The sequence below is a fragment of the Merops nubicus genome, unplaced genomic scaffold (assembly GCF_000691845.1).
Source record: "Merops nubicus isolate BGI_N331 unplaced genomic scaffold, ASM69184v1 scaffold10836, whole genome shotgun sequence".
Taxonomy (NCBI): Eukaryota; Metazoa; Chordata; class Aves; order Coraciiformes; family Meropidae; genus Merops; species Merops nubicus.
Genome location: NW_008615641.1, coordinates 24,933 through 47,724, shown reverse-complemented (window position 1 = coordinate 47,724; position 22,792 = coordinate 24,933). Strand labels below are relative to the sequence as shown.

At 37.0% G+C, this 22,792-nt stretch overlaps 1 protein-coding gene across 1 annotated transcript; it reads left to right on the top strand.

The window, feature by feature from the left end:
• Positions 1 to 1,619: 1,619 nt before the first annotated feature.
• Positions 1,620 to 14,099, top strand: STRN3 (striatin, calmodulin binding protein 3). Its single transcript, XM_008942586.1, has 9 exons — positions 1,620 to 1,754; positions 4,436 to 4,611; positions 4,744 to 4,791; positions 6,259 to 6,380; positions 8,014 to 8,181; positions 8,443 to 8,583; positions 9,910 to 10,017; positions 11,813 to 11,899; positions 12,007 to 14,099. Exons 1-9 carry the CDS (start codon positions 1,665 to 1,667, stop codon positions 12,174 to 12,176), a joined length of 1,110 nt encoding a protein of 369 aa, XP_008940834.1. The 5' UTR covers positions 1,620 to 1,664; the 3' UTR covers positions 12,177 to 14,099.
• Positions 14,100 to 22,792: the final 8,693 nt, after the last annotated feature.

The following is a 22,792-nucleotide window of genomic DNA, read 5'->3' as shown; positions in this document are numbered from 1 at the left end:
AAAAAAAAAAAAAAAAGCCCTAAAACCACTAATAAGGGAAATAGGTAGGAACCTGGAAAATAATTGGACATTTTCTAGGAAAATGGCTATTTCTGAATTATGAGTGGTTTGGAATAGACTATCCAATTGGGAGTTTAAATAAAATATTAACAGAAGTGAAAAGCTTATTTGTATAAGGGCATAATAATCTATTTTGGGCTTTTAATTTAATGTAGTATTCTGGTGAATCAACACCTTTGCATGGATTGTGAATGTTTTAAAAAGAGGTATTTGTGTATACTTAGAATACTCTTTGCTCTTTTTATGCAATTGTAGCAACAACAGTCTTTTTTCTTACATATGCTGTATTCTTAGTTTCTCATATCCAGTTATGTGGCCTGTGGGAATAAGGTTACTTTTATTTCAACAGTACAGTAGTTCTTATACATTAGACCTTGGTTTATTCTTGAAGTGATTTTTTTGATCTAGCTGGGCTTGTTCCTCTTTGCATGGCCACAGCAATGATGACAGGCATCTACGACTTCACATGTGGTTACTTCTCTTCAGCTGGAACATAACTAGGTGGCTGTTCAGATAGTGGCAATACAGAATAATAGAAATGCATGTTTGGAACAGGAATGTGATGATTATTAGTCCTCCTGTTTGCAACTATTTCTGTAAGACAAAACAGTATATGGATTTTTTCAGATCTGGAAACTTTACTTACTCTCAGTTTCAAGGTTTTTCTGAGAGGATCAAAAACAAGGGGTGGTGTTAAAGTTTAGTTTTTAAGGATGTCAAATATGATTTAGCATATTTTGCGGATGTTTGCATTTAGTTAAAGTTCGCATGTAGTTGAAGTTTAAGTACTTGACAGATGTCCCAAGTTTTACACCAAAAGGAGTACTCTTAAATAAAAGCAACTTCTAAAGTATACTGAAGTATTATGCTGTTCAAGCCTTTATTCCTATTCTATACTGCTAAGTTAGTGTTTAGCAGAAAAGAACGGTAGAGGGAGATACACGGAGTTGTTGAAGAGTTTAAAGAATATGGGTGAATATTTGGAACTTTATTATTCAGATGTGAATTCAGAGTTAATGGTTATAATTTGTATTCCTTCTAAATTACAATTAACAGAAATGTTAAATTTTAATTTGGGGAAGGCATAGCTAGCTAAGAGAAGTATCAGTTGCGTGTATTTTAAATTAGAATCCAAAATCACACTGAGAAGGTAAGAGAGGGAATTAATAAATAACAGGTATTTTCATTCTTTAAATAACCTGAAAAAAATGAAAGTAGAAGTTTTGCAGAAGGCCTTTAGCCTGAGAGATAAGCACAAAAAAAGTGACATACATTTGATATTGCAATGTAATGTCAGCCAAGTCACTTATCAGTATTATTGAACACCTGTAAAGTAAGTTGAAATTAAATGACAAAGCATGATATAAAAACTCTGTCTTTCATATATGTGTGGGTCTTTGCACATGTGTGCATGTCTTCATGCTCTTTTTTTCAGCTGGGGCAGCATGAGTACATACAAGTTCAGTTTTAACTCTTTGCTTTTAAGTGATGACTAATGCAGTTTTTCATCGGTTTGAATTATTACGTTGAGACTTAGAGAGACTGTTTTGTTCATTGTAGCTGAGCCAATAACATTTCCACCTGGAGGAGGCAAGTCATTTATTATGGGTTCTGATGACGTGTTGTTAAGCGTACTGGGCCTTGGAGACCTTGCAGACTTGACAGTAACAAATGATGCAGACTACAGTTATGATGTAAGTGCAATTTTATTATAAAATTCTTTATAGCGTTTAATCAATAGTACTTGAGTCCCCTTTTCCCCACCCTGAACATTACAGATGCAGAGGAAGGAGGCTTCATTAGCAAAAACTTTTGCCTGGGTGAACAGACCAAGTAATTTGGGTCACCAAAATTAAGAGAGACAAATTGTTTGTTTTCTTCTTAAATAATTTAACTCGGGTTTTGTCACTGGGGGAATGTGTTACCACATAAAATAAAAATTGATGTCTTAACATGAATTTGTACGTAAATGTCAATTGAACACACTGATATGGAATACTGAGAAGATGTGGCATAAAATCCAAATACTTATATTAACTTATTTCTTTGATCTCCCCTTTGTACCGGTAACAGCATAGACTATACATAGAAGTATATTTCAGATGTAAGGTTTTACATGTTTTTTTATTATAATCCAGAGTGTTGTGACATTCCTTTGACCATATTCATTAAGCTACTAACAATAGTGTTATATTAATTTTTTCCTTGGCTAGTAATGTGGTGGCTGGTCAGGGAGGTGTTCAGGTAAATCTTATGTATTGTATTTAAAATGTCTTGTCGTTGTGGGTTGTCGTTGGGTTTATTATTATTATTGTTGTTAAGGTACCTCTGCTTCTATAATTTTCCACATTAGATACATGGTGTTTGTACTGTAAACCATTACTAGGAATTTTATAAAATCTTAGAATCTGTGAAGTGGAGAAATAAATTGTTTTTAGCTTTCTGCTAAAAAATGCTTGTCTGCTAATGATCTGAAAGTACTTGTGACTGCACACCTTTTTTTTTTTTTTTTATGGTAGTTGTCCTTCAGTATATAACTGTTTGGATTATTAATTGCTGTAATGGATTAACAGCTAATACTTGCTTCTCTGATGTTGCAGGTTGTTATGTTACATAATTCTACTTCCTGGATAATCTGACAGTTTTAATTATCTATCCTTCTGTTACTGGACTGTATAAAAATAATGAATTTTTAAAAAACATTGAGTAGTTACTAAATTTCTATAATATCTTGGCCTGTTGACAGTAAAGATTAATTTGCAGGTCGTCTGTTGCATTTCAAATGACGTAATGCTCCTGGGAAGTCAGATGACTTAGTATCAGAATTCACTTTCAGCTCTTCGCATCGTAACGTTCCCAGGATTCTCTGCCTTCTGTCTAGCTAAATCTTATGTGATCACATGTAAAATGTAACTGACTTGAGAGTCATGTACAATTTCCTAGGAAACTACAACCTTTTTTTAAAGTTTCAATGACACCTATAGTATTTATGAACAAATGGACTTCAAAGAAAAGTTTTTCAAAAGCTTCAGTTGTAAATGCGTTAACGCAGCTTAGATCTAAAACATCCAGGACTGAATGCTCCTTACTACTACTAAACAGTAGTGAATTCCCCTGGGAATTATGAATTTGAATAGTTTGGGGGTTTGTTTTACATAGTGCTGTTTTTACATAGTGCTTGGTTTATTAACTTTTATATGTTCCTGTCTGTATCTTCACTCAAGAATTAAGAAAAGTTTGGTTTAATGCTAACTAGCATGAGGAAAAATACTTATTTTAAAGCAGTTCAGAATCTGAAATCAAGCTCCACAACTTGTCAGTTGAATTTCTTCAAGTGTTTAGTGATTTACCTGGCTTTATTCCTTTCCATTTATCTTATTCTCTCAATTCTCTACTCAAAGCCTTGTAGAGAATAGATGAAAATTACTGACAGTAATTACAAGGCATCAAAAAATCTAAATGGTGTACTTTCAGAAGTAAGGCAGCTGTGATTGTGAGATGAGATCACAATTTGGTTTTGCAGTTGCCTTGTGTTCTGTGTCTGTCCTATTCCAAAAAGTACTTATTACAGTATATGTTATGCTATGATCTGAGTTTTATTTTCAGTCCTGGCAGATACAAGGTACTAAGATTTTATTAGCTATGGGAGATTTTAATCTCTTAATAGTGTTGCTGCAAGTGTCTTGAGATACTGAAAGATTCTTGCTTACAGTTGAGAAACATGCTTCAACAATTATATGATAAATAGGTAGTAAGGTGGAGGATAGGATTAGTTTCCATTCATTCTTAGTTTGCTAATTTTAGCTGTCTAAACTCAGTTTTCTAAACTCCCTTTTTAATTACTGGAGTGTGAGAGAGGGGTACTTACACATGTATTTCTCCTTATGATGGAGACTGAGGACAAATGGTATATCATCTTTTAAGGGTCTGCTCTGCATAATGTAAACTGTATTTAAAGCTCTAAATTAGTCTCTTACAGTCACTAGAAGAATTTTGAGGTTTTCTGTTAACTCTTGTGAGTTACCTATAATATTAAGCAGCTGTAATTTTTTTATTTTAGCATAACCAGTGTATAGGTTCAATATTAATTGGATTTTCACAATATATAAATTTAAAGTTTGTATATATTTATTTACATGGTAAATCCAGTCCACTCTGGGACCGAAGAAATGATTACAATAGAAAAATTTGTCTTGCACGCAAGAGAGGCAGTTACAGATGCATATAGACAGATCAGTAAATAAATGAAAACTTAAGATGGAACGTGTATTAGCTGAATCACACATAGTGTGTTTTCCAGAAATACAGAGAGATTTGTATTATACATATTTTTAAACTCAAGATAAAATCACTCTTTTCCTTTTCTTTTTTTAAGCTGCCAGCTAATAAAGATGCCTTCCGGAAGACGTGGAACCCTAAGTACACGCTACGCAGTCATTTTGACGGAGTGCGGGCATTAGCTTTTCATCCTGTAGAGCCTGTGCTGGTTACAGCCTCTGAGGACCATACTCTAAAACTTTGGAATTTGCAGAAAACGGTTCCTGCCAAAAAGCAAGTATATGGGTTTTTAAAAAACATAAATTGAGTTTTAAATGCCCTTGAAATTGACTAAACTCTGAAATGTTTCCGGAGTTTTTCAGCAGAGATTTCATGTTCCATAATATCTCTCCCTTTCTCTTTCAGGAGTGCCTCTTTAGATGTAGAACCCATCTACACATTTAGGGCCCACATGTAAGTGTTTGAGCTTCAGTGTGAAAGCTACAAATGTATTCTATTTTTATTTTCTTGTATAGACAAGGTTCATTATACTTTGTAAAACCAGGTAAACACTGAGTCCCTGTCAAGAATTGCGTGATTCGTGGTAATGCAAGAAGAACAAGAAATGGCAGATGTGGTTAGTTGCAATGGAAAGAAGAGAGTGTAGAAGATGATAATGAAATTACCTGAGTTATGTGTATGTCTTGGACTACGAATTTTATATACAATATGTGAAGAAGATAAATTAGCCTTTATTAGTCTTACCTAGTATCTTCAGACACAGGTCTGAGAAATTAAAAGTACAGATGCAATCATTAAAAAGCGTGGAATACAGATTCAATGAGTGAAAAATCAGAAGACCAAGCAAGTAAGTAGGAGAATGCTGAAATTTTTTTTTTTTTTTAGGTGCTTGAACGAGAATAAGAGACAGAATTCATTGCTAGAATAGGCTGAAGTAATAGATAGGGCCATGAGTATTAATTCATACATGTGCCTCTCAGGGTTGGGGGAACTTGGAAATCCATGAGATAACTGTTGTCATATAAACATTGGTTAATAACCCGAGTAAAGTTCTGATAGTTACAGTCTGTTCTCTTGTGATGTCAACCCTGGATTCCTCCATCTCAAGTTTGTCTGCTTTGTGTGCAGATGGTGGTTCACCACACGCCATAACAAATATTTTTGTTCATGATTGCAGTCCAGCCCAAGATGTTGGGAAAGCAGGTTGCACAAATGAGCCTGAAAAGGAAAGATCTTTGTTGTGGCAGATGGTGACAGTGAGCTAACCTGAATTAAACAATGTTAGTAAAACTTGCGAGTTGAGCTGCTACTTGTATAACTTGTAGTGATTTTTCAACTTGTGTTAATTGCTTTATTACTGCCTGAGTTTCAGTTGCTAATCGTGAATTCTGCTTCCTTCCAATAAGAAGGCAAGACAAAAATGTGCAGGCTATAGTTGTTTGAGTCTACTTTGCTTAAATAACTGAAGATCCTGTCTCCAGCCCTCTTAGCCAGTGAACTTCACAAGAGAATGGAAGTGGATAACACTTACTATGTTCGCTTCAAGGAGGGGTGGAAAAAGAAAAGTAAAAACTTTTTATTAGATCAGGTCTAACCATTAACACTACTCTACCAAGTCCAGCTCTAAGCCATATCCCCAAGCACCACATCTACGTGGCTTTTAAACTCACTGCTGACTCAAACACCTCTCTGGGTCATATGTTCAAACAAACAAAGCCTGACAGCTTTCAGTGAAGTTCTTCCTAATGTCCACTCTAAGCCTTCCCTGTTTTTAATATTTTAACAGAACTTGTTTCTTTAGAGTTTGCATTTTTTAAACTACTTAATACAATCCGGGTTTTTTTGAAAGTAGATAGCAAATTTTTCACTTCTTTCCTGTAGGCAATTTCAATAAATATCTTTTTCTCTGTCTCCCAATAGTGGACCTGTATTGTCATTGGCAATCAGTTCCAATGGAGAGCAGTGTTTCAGTGGAGGTATTGATGCAACCATCCAGTGGTGGAACATGCCTAGCCCTAATGTGGATCCATATGATACCTATGGTAGGTACTTTTGAAGAGATAACTTATGACCTTTGTCTTGTACATTAATTATCAGAGCATTTTGTTGTTTTGTTTTTTTTCTAGAGCTTTTTTAAAATGTAACTGCCATTTTTCAACTACATGTTTTCAACTTTTTGTGTGTAGTAAGCGATTATTTATTTCCACTTGCATTGGTGATGTACTTTCTATAGAACTGCAGTAGGAAGGCTGACAGTTTCTGAGGTTCAAACAGTAAAGAAAAAGTTAGTCATAACTCTATTTTTATAAGAAGCATGCTTACTACTTTGAATCAAAATTCCAGATTTTTAAATTATTCATTTCTTCTGATAGGAATTTCTCAGAAAACTGAGATAAGCATCCTCAAATTCTTTGTCCTATGATTCTGATTTGCATCTCCGTTCCCATAACCACTGTTTCTAAAATTAAGGAGTTGTTAACTGCTTGGAAAATCGTGCATCACTGTCATGCCATTGATGGTGATCAGCATTTTGTGTTCAGTGTCATTCTAAGCGTGCAGTCCCATGCTTCACTGCAGTTTGCAAGGGGCAGAGTCAAGATTTCTTCCTCTCCCCCTTGTGTCAGTGTAGCCAGTGAGCTAATACAGCACTTGGCAGCGTAAGGTGTATCAGTGGAATGGAGAGGGAAGGGGAGCAGGGCTGTCTTGCACTGGTTTAGGAAGACTGCTGCACCCCATCCCTTAGAACCAATACATAGGTCAGATTGTGCCTCTGATAAAAATGTGTGCAGTATAGTTTAATCACTAAAAGGGTTCTGATTTGCTCATGCAGATAGTGTCATGGGTGCAGTTTTCACAGGCCTCAGACAGAACAGTCTCTACTCAAGTGACAGTTATTTTTAAAAGAGACAGATCTAGTAGGATGTGTTTCTTCCTGAAAGCTTGTTAGGGTTTTGGGTTGTGAGACCAAATTGATTTTAATTTTCTGCAAAACTAATTTTTTTACCTGGCTTTATTCCTTTCCATTTATCTTTTTCTCTTACTTCTCTACTCAAAGCCTTGTAGAGAACAGATTAAATGCTCCTTTATAAAAGACAAATATGAAGTATCGGGGAGAAGAAAATAAGAATCTGATCCACAGGAGAAATAATCTTATTTTAATTACTAGGAGGCTCAAGAATTTTAGAGCATGCTCATGTGTCAGCAGAATACACTGGGTAAAACCAGTGTTCAGTGTCATTGTTTGTTTAAGTGGAAAGCTGGTTTTGTTAGGTGTTTTAGCACCTTGTACAGAGAAAGGGCTGTGACCAAACATCTTCAAGATGCTGAATTTGGAAGGAAGAAGCAAGTGTTTCAGGGAGGAGGTGGTAACAAGTGTGTATCATTCTGGAAAAAAAAAGGGACATAGTTGTTTGTAGGGGGGTTTTGGTTGGTTGATTTGGTGATGTCTTTTATTTGTTTGGGGGGGTTTGTTTGTTGTGGGGTTTTTGAAGAAAGATGGCAGTGATTATGCAAAATGACCTCAAGTGTAATCTTCTAGCTTTTGCTTAGACAGGAAGGGCTGGAGGCATTTGACAGTTTCATGTGGAGTTTAATTTTTCTTGAGGTACAAGAAGTGTTTATTTAATGTTTTTTCATGAGAAAGGTTTAATTTCTGAACTTTTGGATTTTTTCCAGAGCCAAACGTTCTAGCTGGCACATTAATTGCTCACACAGATGCAGTCTGGGATCTCGCGTACAGCAGTGTAAAGAATCACTTACTGTCTTCTTCAGCAGATGGCACTATTAGATTATGGAACCCACCAGAAAAAATGCCCTGTATTTGCACTTACAATGGAGAGAGAGGTAGGTGTTTGCTGTGGTTTTGAAAACCTGTTGAGGCAGCTGCTGATACAGCCCGGCTCATTATCTCTGGTTATCAAAACTAAAAGGAAGCTAAAGGTCTAAAGGGAAAAAAATATTAAAAGTAATCTTGGTGCTGTAACAGTACTTTAAAGAAGAGAGAAATGTCTTCTTTCAAGAATGAGTATAAAACAAACTGAATGTTTAAACTGTCAAGAATTTTAAAATTTTTTTCATTCTAAAGACATTTTCCTGTCTCTCTAGAGCATGGAATACCTACATCAGTTGACTTTATTGGTTGTGATCCTGCTCATATGGTAGCATCCTTTAACACTGGCAGCACAGTCATCTATGATTTAGAAACATCCCAGCCAGTGGTAATGCTTTCATCACAAATAGAGTCTGGTAAGTAAAGCTCTTTTGTATTAAATACCCATCTTGGATGAGGTACCTTTATCAAAGTTTATTACATGGTGAAATAAATGAAAAAGTTTTGCTTCTTTGTTGCATCATGCAGTTTGAAAGTTGATTAGATGCTTAGAAGATGTGTGGAAGAGACATGATGGAGAAGGTTCATGGATTAGCAGGATCTGAAAGCAATGAGATAGTGAAAGCAAAAGGGTTTGTTTCTTCTAAGTTCAATTTTCTTAAGATTCAGTTGTATGAACTGCATATTAAAACACAGTTTTCATTATATAGCTTTGACATGAAGGATATTAAGTAAATAAGTGAACTAAGCAAAACATTAGTTCAGTGCAGAATTCTGCACAGCTTTGATAAATGTTCTGCAGGAAATAGTGTTTAAATATTAGAAATTCTGTTGCTACAAAGATACAGCTTTTTAAGAACTACAGGTATCTGATGAAACTATCTAGAGGTGCCTTCTTTTCTTTGACCTATGAAAGCATCCCATAAGGAAAATCTCCTGTGTTAAGGAGTTTAAAGTCTACTTTACTTAGCCTACTTAATACTGTTAAGCATAATCACTATGTGAAGACTTCAGCACAGTTTACAAAATTGTGTAAAAGCTATATTGTGGGCAGCTTGTGCAAAAAAACTGGCTTTGGCATTGAGAAAGAAGATAACGAACTGCAGAAATACCCTTCATAGTTTGAAGAGAGAATCCTAAAGGGAAACCATAAAAATTATACGCAGAAATGAAGGTAACAAGCCTTAAAAAGCTGTCATATCAAGATAAGAAAGTGCTTTTTAAAGAGTATTGTAAAAACTTCTAAAGAGATTGTAAACCAGTCATTGTTTCTTTAAGTTGAAATAAGACATAAATAAATCTGACAGGCTGTTCAGTTAGGTTGACCTCAATAATGGGGACTTTTTTTTTCTTATGAAGCAAAATCTTTTTTGGTGTGGAGGTGTAAGGGGTGTGCTAAGCATATTTTATAGGTGCCACAGTTCGTTTCTGCTTGGCTAATGCTGCCCTGCAGTACTTGGTTTGCTGTCTCAAGAACCTTTCATGTGTTCAAACCACTTTTACAGCTTTAACCTTACAGTAAAGCTCTGACCTTGCAGTTGGCTGGAGTCTATCTGGCTTAGCCCCATACTGGAAAATGCCAAGTTATTATTTATTACTTAGGAGATTCATTGGTGCTCTTCCTAAAATGTCATTTTTATAATACTAATTATTATAGTAATCTAAAGTGTAATGCTAAAATATTCTCCTTTTAACTTTAACCCTTTCTTTAAAGCAAGTGAATATTTTTGTTTGGTTTTCAGGTGTACAATCAAATAATCATATTAACAAGGTAGTAAGTCATCCCACTCTTCCTGTAACTATTACAGCACATGAAGATAGACACATCAAATTTTTTGACAACAAAACGGGTAAGGATAAAGAACTTAATTTGTATGTATGAATATATTTTAAGTAAATTTGGATGGACATAGGGAGAATCCATTTGTAGAAAACTTACTAGTGATCCAGTTTTGCACAAAAGAACTTCTAGTATTTGTTAAACTTCTTCAGTACCTTTTCTATGAAATAGTGATATCTGTTGCAGGTTGAGATAGTTGTGAGGGATAGGAAGGTCCTCTTAAGTTAGCACTTTGATAATTTATAGAATGTGTCTGCCATTTTCTTCCTGTGTTCATCATTTGCATGCTTTTACTTCAAAGCAGTTACGTTTTTCAGCTCTCAGTAGTAAAGAACTTTGCTTAGTACTTCTAAGGGCAAGAAACCTTAAATTCATTGTTATAATGGAATCCTGTGTTATACATAACTTGCTGATTAACCTTATAAACCAGAAAAGGATCTGGAAAAAAAGGGAAAGAAGGATTTAGGGAAAATTCACACAGTCTGCCATGACAAAAAGGTTGGAACAATTTTAAGAATGAACATAAACTTCCCATTCCTCAAATGTTCTGGGTATTAGATGTGAAAGCTGACAAGAAAGAACTGAAGATCTTAATAGACTTAAGAGCAGGCAAATTAAATTCCATGTGGATAAATATGAAATGATGCATTTATAATGCATCAAAACTTTATAATAATCACTGCGCTGACTGTTCTTATTCAAGGTAGAACTTTGCAGTTATAAGAAGAGGTTGGGTGAAAATGTCAGTTCATTGCTTAGCAGTCAGAACAGCAAAATGAATGTTAAGAGAAAGGAAAAGAATAAAGAGCAAAGTAATTGTTGCAACTTTGTATGAATTCTTGGTGTATCCACATGCATGCTCTGTGTTACTCCAGTTTCCCTTATCTCAAAATGGATATAGCCAGATGAAAATGTTTCAGAAAATGGTTAAAAATTAATCTGAGATCCTGGGTAGCTTTTAGCTTCTTCAGGAGGAATCTTAGAAACTAAATAGGCTCAGATTCTCCAGGAAACTTCTGAAGAACAGACAACTGGGTGAAGATGATACTTTCTTCATGTTGGTCATGGTCTTGTAGGGACTCATTTGTTCTCTTTTCAATCCGTGAACAGTTGATAAGCCACAACAGATGACAGGTTCCAACCAGAAAGAGGTGGTTGTTCTTATGTGCAGTTAAACATTTTGGAACTCCTTCCAAAAAGCATCATGACATGCTGAAGGATGTTAACACTTCAGGAATGGGGGTCGCTGAAAATCATTAAGAGTAGCTGAATGCAGAGATAACACCTCTGGTTTGTGACACAACTGAAGAGTTAATTGTTAGATGCTGGAGAGTATTCTGGGGAAGTATCACTTAGAGTTGCTGTGTTACTTTCTACCCTGGTTTATCACCGAAAGCCTCTCTCCTGGCAATGACAGAGATAGCTGGACCTTTGGTATGACTCTAAGTCTTTCTTTACAAAGCTTCATCAACACTGTCTGACTAGAGCAGGTACTGGGACATTTAAGGGAGTAAAAATTTAGGTTCTCACCCAGTCATTTTAGGTTTGGTCTTTGCTTTCCTTGCTACCAGTAAAGATGTCAGATGGGTAGAAGAGTGCTTATAATGGGATCCCTTTTTGAGAGTTGTTTTTCATTTACCCACAGGGTTATGCAAAAATCTGCAGCTGAGACTTAAATTTCTAATAGATTTGTATCACTCAGATATTGTAATCTAAATAAACATGCTATTCTATATTGTGTTTATTAGTAATGTTATTTTTTAAAGAATACTTCACAGGAAACTCATAGTTTATTTTGCTTTTAGGTAAAATGATCCATTCTATGGTTGCTCACTTGGATGCTGTCACAAGTCTAGCTGTAGATCCTAATGGAATCTATCTAATGTCTGGAAGTAAGGATTTTTTTCATATTCTGTAAGCTCTATAGATTTTGCATTTGTTGCATGCAAGTATCTAACACATCTAACTTTCTTTTTCTTTTTTTTTTTTTCTTAATCAGGCCATGATTGTTCCATTAGGTTATGGAATTTGGACAGCAAGACATGTGTTCAAGAAATAACAGCTCATAGGAAAAAGCTGGATGAATCAATTTACGACGTAGCATTTCATCCATCAAAAGCATATATTGCCAGTGCAGGAGCTGATGCCCTTGCCAAAGTATTTGTGTGACATAGCGGAACAAACCTGCATCATTACAGCAGGAGTGTTTGGACAAAAAAGAGGGAATGCATCACTGCCATCAATGATAAGGTTACCAATAAGACACTACATCTGATCTGCCTGGGTGAAGGCTCTTATGTAGGGCAGGTATAAGTTGGTGAACAGTCACCACATCCTGAACAATGTCAGGCTCATTCATTTAACTGTAATTACTGTATTTGGGGGGGTCAGAAGAAATATAAAAAAAGAAAACCAGTATTTGTAGCCTCGACTGGATATGAACTGAGCATATGTCTGTTCTTTAGGTGTCTTTAAGCAAACGTGGAGTCTGATCTTACAAAAGACTTTTATTTTGGACTCTGTGTGCTGCCTTAGGGTTAGGAATGTGGTGCTCTTGTGGGGGGAAGTGAGCTCCAAGAGTAGCTTTTGTTTCATCTCTTAGTAATCTTCTGTTTATCAGTTGAATGCCACAGATTCCCCTTTTAAACTTTTATTTTGCTTTAAAGAAAAGGAAATTTAACTTAAAATATTTTAGCATTAGTTGCACAAAATGTTTGGATAAAATTCTAGTTTTTATAAGTCTTTTTATATATTTAGCCTGTCACAACAGTGCTCAAGATTGTATTGATAATGTTTTTCTGCATTATAGAACCCTAAAACACAGAGATCTCACTGACCCGCTGCTGTGTAACCACACTCTTCCCTTCTTTTGCCTAATACAGCTCAGCTAAGTCCTTGCATAAGGATGCTAGTTCATCATCATCGCATAACTGTCTTCATAAATAAAGGACTGTAAATTGTGTTCAGATGAAACACAGAGGGGTTAACACCCCTGAATGAACTCTTTAAAAAAAAAAAAAAATAATCTTGGCATCCTATCACTATGTGATATTTTGTACATCTTACTGTATTTACGAGTTTATTTATCAAGGATTACCCATCTTGCTAATGGCCTATTGTTATTTATTTCACTTTTTGTTGGTCTTTATATCCTTTTATGTAGTGTGTTAAAGGGCCCTGTATATCTATTATGGCACTCTTTGAACAGTCTAAAATAGATGAGAAAATGGGACGTATGATAATTCTAAAGTTGCAAATCAAGAAATTCTGTTTCTTCTGATTAAATACATGGAGGGGAGTTGATTCCAAAAAACAATCTTGTTTCAGAACTTCTGGAGTGAAAATTGTTTATTTGCGTTTCAGATAGAATACAAAAGTAGTTGATTCAAGATTCATAAATCTGCTGTGTTTTGACTAGTTATTCCCTGCTTTTATTTTATTTTCAGATGTGCTTCAGTTTATGGTGTAACTAAAGTTTTTGTTTGTGTAATGCATGATTAATACAATAAAGTATTTTTTCTAGTCTTCCACAAAACTTTTCTGATCAGTTTGCGAGTTTTGATGAGTTTTGTAAGGTTTCTGTTTTACAAACTATGAATCAGCAAATTTTTAAGATTGTACCACATAGCAAAAGTACAGCTGTTGAAAAATAATGTATATAAAATGCATATAATAAATATTAAATGGTGTACCTGTATGTTACTGTTGGCTACATTATTTTGTTGCACGGTTTGAAAGTGTTATTCTACAAATTACTAAATTAGGTCTAAATTTTTGCAAAATGACCATTTGTTTCTTATGCTTATAAACTGCTTTGCTTTCAGAGAATTGTAATAGTTGTCTGGATGTCAACAAACTGTTTTCGTTTCAAGCAGCAGCACCCACATATAAGAACATGTTTCCACATTTTTAAAGGTTTCTACAAAAGCAAATTGAAAATTGCTAGTGTGTTCTTACAGCCTTTAAAGGACGATAATCACAGTGTTTTTCACTATCTCCATATATTAAGTGATTCTCAAGCAGTTTAGGAGCCAGAAAGATACTTGTTGTCTATTTCCAACTGCCACTCAATCATGTTGAATTTAAAAAAAAAAAAAAAAAAAAAAAAAAAAAAAAAAAATTCTAAATGCTTAAAACTTGCCAATATGTCAGCTGTTATCTGCTAACCTTTGTCCATTTCTTTCCAAGTCTTCCAAAAAAGATGTGAGAAAGAGCAGTCTTTTTGCAAAAGGCTAAGCTGCAGGTCAATATTTGGCTACTCTGTGATGAGTCACTTTCCTGAAAGTGTATCGGCAGAAACAGAAAACATAATATGCATCTTAGATTTTCCATGCAAAAGTAGTATGCTTTAGGTATAAATTACCCTAAACTAGAACATGTTCCTATAAGTGGTTGTAACTGTATTGCTCCATGTAAGTTTCCAGTTTTGCAGTGAGGATGTATCTCATGCCATCTCATGTCAAGCAAATCAGATTTTAAAAAAATATAAAAAAGGTGCTTATGATAGGCAGAATACTGCAGTTATATTCTGAAATTAATTTTGGGTTAGTAAAAATGTTACGTTGTTAGAAATGTTGCAGTAAATTTTAATTGTATAGAAATGGGAGAATTTTGTCCTTTACCATGAAGATTGAGGGTGAGGCCTTTCAGTAACTGCTTGTAGGACACTAAGACTTTACCTGTGAAAGTAACATTCAGCTGAATTGCACTTTCTGTTCCTTCCAGTCTAAAGCATTCAACTAATCAACAGACAAGAGAGTATGTGAATTTTATTGGAAGTAATTTCATAATTGCCTTTTCTGAAGCCAAACATTGTTTCTGGCAGCTTTTCCAGATTGCTGCATTTTAATGCTTAAATGAAATGTGATTGTTTAATAAACATTGCCATGCATAACATTTACCTTTTTTTTTAAAATTGTATTAAAATTGAAATGGTAAAACCAAAAATACTTGCTTATTTTCCTTAACTGAAATCTTAATAGTCATCTTAGTTCACTAACACATAGTAGATTAAATGCTGTAGTGAGGCTTCATCTACTGAATATTGACAATAATCTCTAATACAGTCTTAGTTTATTTATTGTGCGTTGTAACATGGTAAAATATTTTTTTTTTTTTAGAATGGGAAAGCTGTAGTACTGGTGATGAGGGGGGAAAAACGGTAGTACTAAAACTAAAATGTATGTTCTCATTTAGCAAAACCACCTCAACGTATGAAAGGACTGTTTCGTTTGTGGTTTGTGGGTTTTTTTTTTTTGTTTGTTTGGTTTTTTTTTTTTATTTTTGTAAGACCAAAAGCATTTGTGCTTAGAACCTGAGTGAGAAGATATCTAAATGTGTTTAATTATATGTTTAGCACTTAGGTTAAGATGATGTCAACAGAGTTCTTGCCCATCTTGTTTTTTGTTGTAGGCACTGCTTCAAGCAGATGAGTGGTGACTGTAGTCCAGCCTATTGTCTACATAAATACCAAATACCTCTGAAAAAGGGTGTAACGAGCCCTGATCAAGAACCTTCCCTGATTTAAAAGTCGTAGGGAATCATTTATTTACTGGGAGGTGATTGCAGGATTTTCATAGTAGAAAAGCTCTGTGGCCTTGGAAATACATTATCAGAGGTTATCCATTTTATTGATTTACTTCAAAACTGATGGCACTCTCTGTCCTGGCATATTCAAATTATCTCATGCTTCTCCAGCACTTCCCATCTCAAATCAGTGCACAGCTTCCAGGTCACAAGTTCGGACTGCTATTCCTTCTACCTTTCACATCACCTAAGTGTCTCAGACAAAGGCATCCCAGTTGAGCAACTCAAACATGTACCAGATAAGGAACATGGTATGAAAATAGGACTGTCTTTAACTTTTAGTCGTTTGATTTCACTACAATATGCGTGTATATACATATATATAAATATAAAAAATATTTTTTAAAGAACTTTTATAAAAGAAAATAAATCGAAAACTAGAATGCTGACATTGTTTTTAAATGCTACATCTGAGGTGAACATGAATGAATGTTTAAGTTCCATATTTAACACTTGCTCTATTGATAACTTGGAGAACACACATCCTGGAGTCCTTTGCAAACTAAACAGCTCATACTAACAGATTTTAAAAAATAACTACACAAAACTATGAACACCATAAAAATATATTGTTTTCTGATTTTAACATGGAACCAAATTTTAGGAGCAGTGCTAGGGCATTTAATCTGGCAGTAGAATTCTTGCTTTGATTATATGTGTTGCCATAACGTAACATTGTCAGAGTAACACAATCTCTAGCATGCCATCTTAACTGGGGGAGAGGATGATTCCTGCAGGAGCATGGCTCCACTTTTTGTTGCCCATTGGGAACCGAAGCTATTGATGGTTGTTAGCTATTGACCTGGAAGAAATAGCAACTTTAACCATTCGGTATCTTCATATGCAAACAACATGCACAGTTCTCTTCAGTTACATGGAGAGTTCTGTTGCTTAAATCGTACAGTGCTGTGAGACTTTTGATGCTCTAATTTTGAATTGATTGATTTATTAAAGAATTAAAAAACTTTCCTAAACTAAAGGATCAATGAGGTGTATATATACACATATATATTTGTAAAATGGAGACTACAGGTAGGAATTTAATAGTGATCTTGTACTTGCTGTGTGTTAAAAGCTACCTCTTTTTAAACAGAGTATTTACTGGGAGCTGCAACTGGTTTAGCTAAGTTCAAGTGTGTTGATATTGCCCCATTCTTTACAGATGGCATTAATCCTTTGAAAAGTGGTGGTCTTTCAAAATAAAGATAATGCTAGCTTAATTATGTGGTTTGTAGAATTGTTCATTTCTATCACAAAAGGTAAGGGGTGAGATTTTTAACCTCTTCAGGTGAAACACTCCGTTCTGCTTCAGAGAGTGCCTTAGAATAAATATTTCACTGGGTGATCAAGGAGCATTTGCTTTAGTCTTTAACTTGGATGTATTTGAGACACTTTCAACCTGAAGGGAAAATATCAATGTGAGAGAATGATTTGCAGCTCTATCCTCAGATTCTTTTTTTTTTTTTTTTTTGGGGGGGGGGGGAGGGGGAGCGGAATCAGCTATGCAAACTATTTTTTTAAAGCAGTTTTCAATGTAACTTGAGGTTTATGCAGCTGAATATTTTTGATGGTGATAATAAACATTTTTACCTCTGTTCAGTCTTAAGCATTTGCTGGTGCTAGCTGACCTGCTGACTTCCTTCTCCCATCTGCTTTTGTGTCTCAAGCTTCCAGCTTTGCTTGACAGTTTCAGAGCCTGTGAGAAACCTGCAGGAGCATGGGTAGCTCCTAGAAGCGTTAGGTGACGAATGCACATGCGATTCACAGAAACGTGTCTGTTGGAACGCCCGAGTTGGGAGGGTGGCCATTTTAAGCTGGGTGCACAGAGGCCTGTGGCCCACCTGCTGTGTGTGTGGGGCAGAGCTGATGGGGCTGCCCTGGCAGTGCCCCCTGGAGAAGGCAGTAACGGCTGCCTCTGGGTGGAGGACAGAGCAGGGCTGCCGCTGTGAGCAGGCAGGGTGACCGAAGTGTTGCCCTCTCTGTCTGCAGCCGTTCTGGTGTTGGCAGAGCGGGACAGCTGCTCGTGTACCCCTGCAGTGTTTCCTGAGGCTTTTGCCTGGCTTCCAGCTGAAGCTTGACTTGGTGTGTGGCTGCTGGGAGCTGCTCCTTCTCCCCTGGCTGCCAGCCCGCGTGATTCCGGTGAGTCTGGGGCCTGGGCAGGGGGAGAAGCGGGTTACGTCTGGGCAGTCCCCAGCCCGAGCCGGAGAACTGCCAGGATTTGCTTCTGAACACTGGCTGGCCAGGGGGACATGGTCTCCCCTCAGGAAAACATGGTGGGCCAAGGGGTTCCTATGCTGTTGGCGACTTCTTGGTGACTGGCCTTGTTGGCTGTATGTACATTTTTTCCTACTGATTTAAGGTGTCCTTCCTGCGGTTACTCTTCAGTACCTTGAAATGAGTGCATTTCTTGTTGTTTTTTTAATCAATATGTGGTGGATTTCTTTCTAAACAAAGCTTTTCTGAAGAAAAAGTGTCTCATATTGATTAGGGGCATCAGACATCGAAGTTCTTGTGAGAAATTCAGTGGAAATGAAGAGCTCCTGCTTCATGGAGAAGTAATGTCTTCCTTCCCTAAAATCTCAGCAATGCCTGGGAACAAAAAAAAAAATCCAAACCCTTCAGTTCTCTTGGGAAAATATCCGGTGTGCAGCAGGCAGGGAAGAGGGTGCGGGGCTGTTGCTGTCACATCTTGCTCAGGTGGGCTGCCAGGGCTCAGCTGGGGAGAAGTGTCATCAGGCCCCCGGGAGAAGCAGCAGTTGGCAGCTCTTGCAGGAGAAGCTCTTGCAGGGTCCTGCAGGCGCTGTGCATGCCGTGGCAGTACCGCGGAGTCTGCGTCGTGGCTCTTGTTTCATGTGTGGTGCTCTTGGTGGACTGGTCGGTGGCCAGAGGATTCCCCTAGGTTGCCTTACCTGGAGTTTTTCTGTGTTACTTAGAAATACCATTGCATCTTAATGACAGTAAATATTTTTAAATGCTTTTCAGTACCACCTCATTACTAGGGTAGTTCTTCAGAAAACAGAAGCTGTATTTTCGCTTCCTAAATTAGTGCTTTGATTTTTTTACCTTTGGTAACTCAGGTAACTGATTCTGCTAGTGTTAATAAGTGTAGTTTTCTGTTAAAATTGTTTAGCTACCAGTTACTGTGCAGAAGAATTTCTTAGAGGCTGGAAGTATTTTCTCCAGTTTGATTTAATACCTGACAGCTTCCGTGGTGCATATGCATTTTGTTGTGTCGGAAATTTTTATTATAATTTTTTTTTTTTTTGGCAGGTATTTGGGCTTACAGAGGCAGCTGCTCATGGTCATTTTCTCTTAATTGTGTGTTTCAGTCTAGTCTCTGTTTAGATGTAAGTCAGACCATTGGGGATTAAAGTCCTTGTTGATGTATTTGTTACTAGCATACTGTGCCAAACAGTTATTTTGTTCCTAAACTGGCTCCTAGTCCTCACCAGAATGGGTTTGACAGGACAAGGTTGTGTATCTCACCTGGTTTAGAATATCTAGACAGGAGAAAGATATTGCTTCCTCAGCTTCCTTTGAACAAGTAGTATATTATTAAAATACCCAAGAGTAAGTGTCAAAGAATTCCAGAAGCTACATAACTGTGAATTTGGTTTTGATTTAAAAATACTATTTTAGTGCTATAGTTTGTTGGATTTGAAGCTTATTAAAAATTTTAAAGTAATGCTAGGTTAGTAAGCGATTCTTGTTTTCCCATCTAATTAAAATTATTTTCCTAAACCTTGCCAGTCTTTTTCTCAGTCTTTTGACTTGTTGTTATCTTTAGCTTGTATTCTTTGGCAGGGAGTTGTTTATCATATTTGTAATGTGATCACATACACCAGGGCAGAAAAATAGTTCTTATCCCTTTGCTTACATTCTACTGTGCTCTGATTGCTGTTCAGTAGTAAAGGCTGAATCTGACCTCAGTGAAGGCTGGGGAAGTTTAGTTAGTATTTGGTAGCACAAACAGCTCTGCAGGCTTCTCATGCTGGTGTCTTAGGAACTGGTCCAGTACGAAGTTCAGCTGTAGGTTCAGTTATTCCCTGGGGCTGAGGGTCTATCCAAAGGCCAGCGCCTGGCTCCCAGGAGAGCGCCCTCAGCGGGAGGTCAGCCGGCTTGGCAGCCAGGCAGCGGGGCTACCTGCTCCTTGTGGCTGGAGCAAGCGAGCTAGCCACGCTAGCCTTCTCCCTTCCTTACCCCGGGATGGCTAGAGTTCAGCTGGCCTGGCTAGTATTTACGGGCAAATAACTGCTCTGGTTGTGGAACATAAAGGAAAAGAGTAAGGATGCAATATTCATTTGTATGTGGATACAGATGGATGTGAATAAATTTTAGAGTAATAAAACAATAAATACCCTTCAGGTAATGGAGGTGGTTTATGATCAAGGATACTTCACTAACCAAACATGATAGTTTGAAAGGAAAGGCAATTTTGATCTTAATGAGATTAAATTTAAAGTGGGCATTTGCTTCAAAGCAGAGATTAAGACCTTGGATTTAGTCATAGACAGCAAATTTTCAGGACCTATTCTTTGTTCATCTGAAGCCAGAGGCAAAATTCCTGTTGAAGCCAAAGAAGGCAAAAGAATGTGTGCTCCAGTTGACAGACATATGTAACTGGAAAGTTCCTCATACTCAGACTTTGAGTGAACAGTCTAGAATTTATATTGGTGTCTATATTTGCATGACGGTTGGCCACAAGCTGCTTCAGCTTCTCAAGAAATCAGCTTACTGTCCCAGGTCCAAACCAAAGCCAGTCAGCAAAATTTTTTTGATTGATTTGATTAGGCTAGGGATCTAAGCCTCCAGTTTCCAGGTGGTTTGTTTAAGATACAAGCTGATTTTTGACAGTGTTCTCAGACATGTGGTACTTGCGTGCAACAGGGAAACTTTTTGTGATTTTTGTGACTTTGATGCTTTCTGGAGCTGACTTACCCTTCAGCCTAATGAAAGGAAGGGAAGTGCTGACAAAACCGGTGGAGCCAGGTGATGTGTGGAAACAAACCTTACAGCTCTGGGAGGTTTATAAGGCAGGTATGTTTGTTATGGGTTACGACGCCGGGTGCAAGGGGGATCGCTCCTCCAAACTTGCACACTGAGGGGACAGACAATGAGGATTATTAGGGGTAAAATCATGCATATTCATTAGGTTTTGCAAGAATAGGCGGGAACATTATAATTATTTCCAGAAACTCATTATCCTAAGTGTCCACCCACTCTCGCCTGCCTGTTGCTTCCTGGTGGTCATGGGCTGGGGTCTTCAGGCTGAAGGCTCTGAGTTGATCTCTTTACCTTTGTTCTGAGAACAGGCTGTTGTAACCAAATGGTTCCCATCAACTTTGAAAGGCGCCCATCTTATCAAGAAGTTTCAGTCCCTCCTGTCTGCCAGTTCAACACTAATCACACAGTTTGCAAGGATTCTGACAGTACACAAGCAGTTTATCTTGCCTCTAGCCCAATCTATGGGGCTTAGCGCATAAGCGAGGAGTTGTTTATCACATTCTACATCAGTATGTGACCTAATTGATATTTGTGGGGAACAAGCAGTAAGCATGAGGCTTGACTATAGCTAATTACTTGTTTCACAGGTGGTGATATTGAGAGATGCTCTGTTAGGAACATGTTGTAAAGGCGAGGCATAAGAAGTTGTCAACACTTTTCAGAACAGGGGAGTTGAAAGTATAATATTTGTATTGTATTGGGCCATACTTGGTAGAAGAGAAGACTTGTGTGACTGCACTAATATGAAATGTAAAAGGAAGTAATTAAGAACATTTATGGGATAAACTACCGTTCTGATGAAACTCTGCTACTTCGTATGTGCCAAAAAAGCCACCCCTGTTCTTCCTTCTCTCTTCTCACCTCAAAATTACTTCATAAGTTGTAGAGAACTATAGCAATTGCCTTTTGATACAGATATTTTTTGGCTGGTTACTACGTAGCTCTTTTTTATTGGCATTGATTTTGAAAGGTGTAAAAATTAATTTTTTAATTTGAAAGTAAATACTTTAAAAGCTATTATTCTCTCTTACAAATGTTAGGATGGTCTTACTTTCGGATTGCTCTCGTTCCTCACTAAGTTCAGTATTAATAGTTTCACAAACAGTAATGAAGATCATCTCCTGACACCTGTTGTTCTTGCACTCAGCTTGAGGTTGTCATATAAAAAATTTCTGCTACCAGGTTTCAGGTCTGGGTGTATGAAGAAATTATCTGCAGTCCTGGACTGTATACCGTCTTTTCTTGCATGTGGCACTTTTCAGACACATGTATAGCTAGGCAGCGTCATGCTATCAAAAGACACATATATACTAGGTCATTCATGGTCAGACAGGATTTAAATGCCTAAGATTTGTTTGATATGTAAAATTTGTGGTGCATTGGAAGCAGAATCAGAGGCACTGGCCTCAGTTTCCTTCTGGCATTGAGAAAGGCATACTGCCACTGACAGAGGAAGTCGTGCACTCCTTTCAGTTACCAAATAGCCTTTGAGTAAAGAATTCACCCAGGAACAGAGAGAGATCTGGTGTCTTCCTTGCTCTTCTGGCAGTGAAAAATTCTAATGCTCAGGCATGTGTCCTAAACTATGCATGGCTGTAGGTTGTCTCTCTCACTGGAAGTTACCATGGTATAAAAAATAACAAATTTATCTGGGAAAGAAAATTAATAGAACTTTGTTAAATATAGGTTGCTCTGGGAGCTCAAGTGGGGAGGATGAGTTTTGGACTTGGTTAACTATTTAATGTAAAATTCAGAAATAGTGCTGGGAGTTGCAACAAGTACCTAAGCTGCTAAGCTCAGAATTTTCTATTCTTTTCTGAGTGAAGGATTTTTTTTTTTTTTAATGTGCAGTGGTATTGCATTAGCAGTGAGGTTGTAAGCCTAAGGCCCTCTGAGCCTTGTGAGTACTATTTGGGGAAATAGGGCATAGAGAATCATAGAATAGTTTGGATTGTAAGGGACCTTTTACAGATCATCTAGTCCAGCCCCCTTACCTGGTTTTCATTCTATAGGTTTACATTAATCCCACTAAAGAGAGAATTGATCCTGTGCTGCCCATCTTCTCAACGGACAGTCATAATACCTGCAGCCACGTTCTCAAATGGAGTTTGCACAAGTGATGGCACCTGCAGGTCTGTTCACGTATCTGTGTACTGCTTGGTCCAGCAGCATAAAACTGAATCCTCATACTATGG

What these genes read in the sequence shown, in the direction of transcription:
- STRN3 (XM_008942586.1), top strand. Translation starts at nt 1,665, where the DNA reads ATGGGTTCTGATGACGTGTTGTTAAGCGTACTGGGCCTTGGAGACCTT. An exon ending in ATTTTTTGACAACAAAACGG is followed by an intron (nt 10,018 to 11,812) that starts GTAAGGATAAAG and finishes TTTTGCTTTTAG; the next exon opens with GTAAAATGATCCATTCTATG. An exon ending in AATCTATCTAATGTCTGGAA is followed by an intron (nt 11,900 to 12,006) that starts GTAAGGATTTTT and finishes TTTCTTAATCAG; the next exon opens with GCCATGATTGTTCCATTAGG.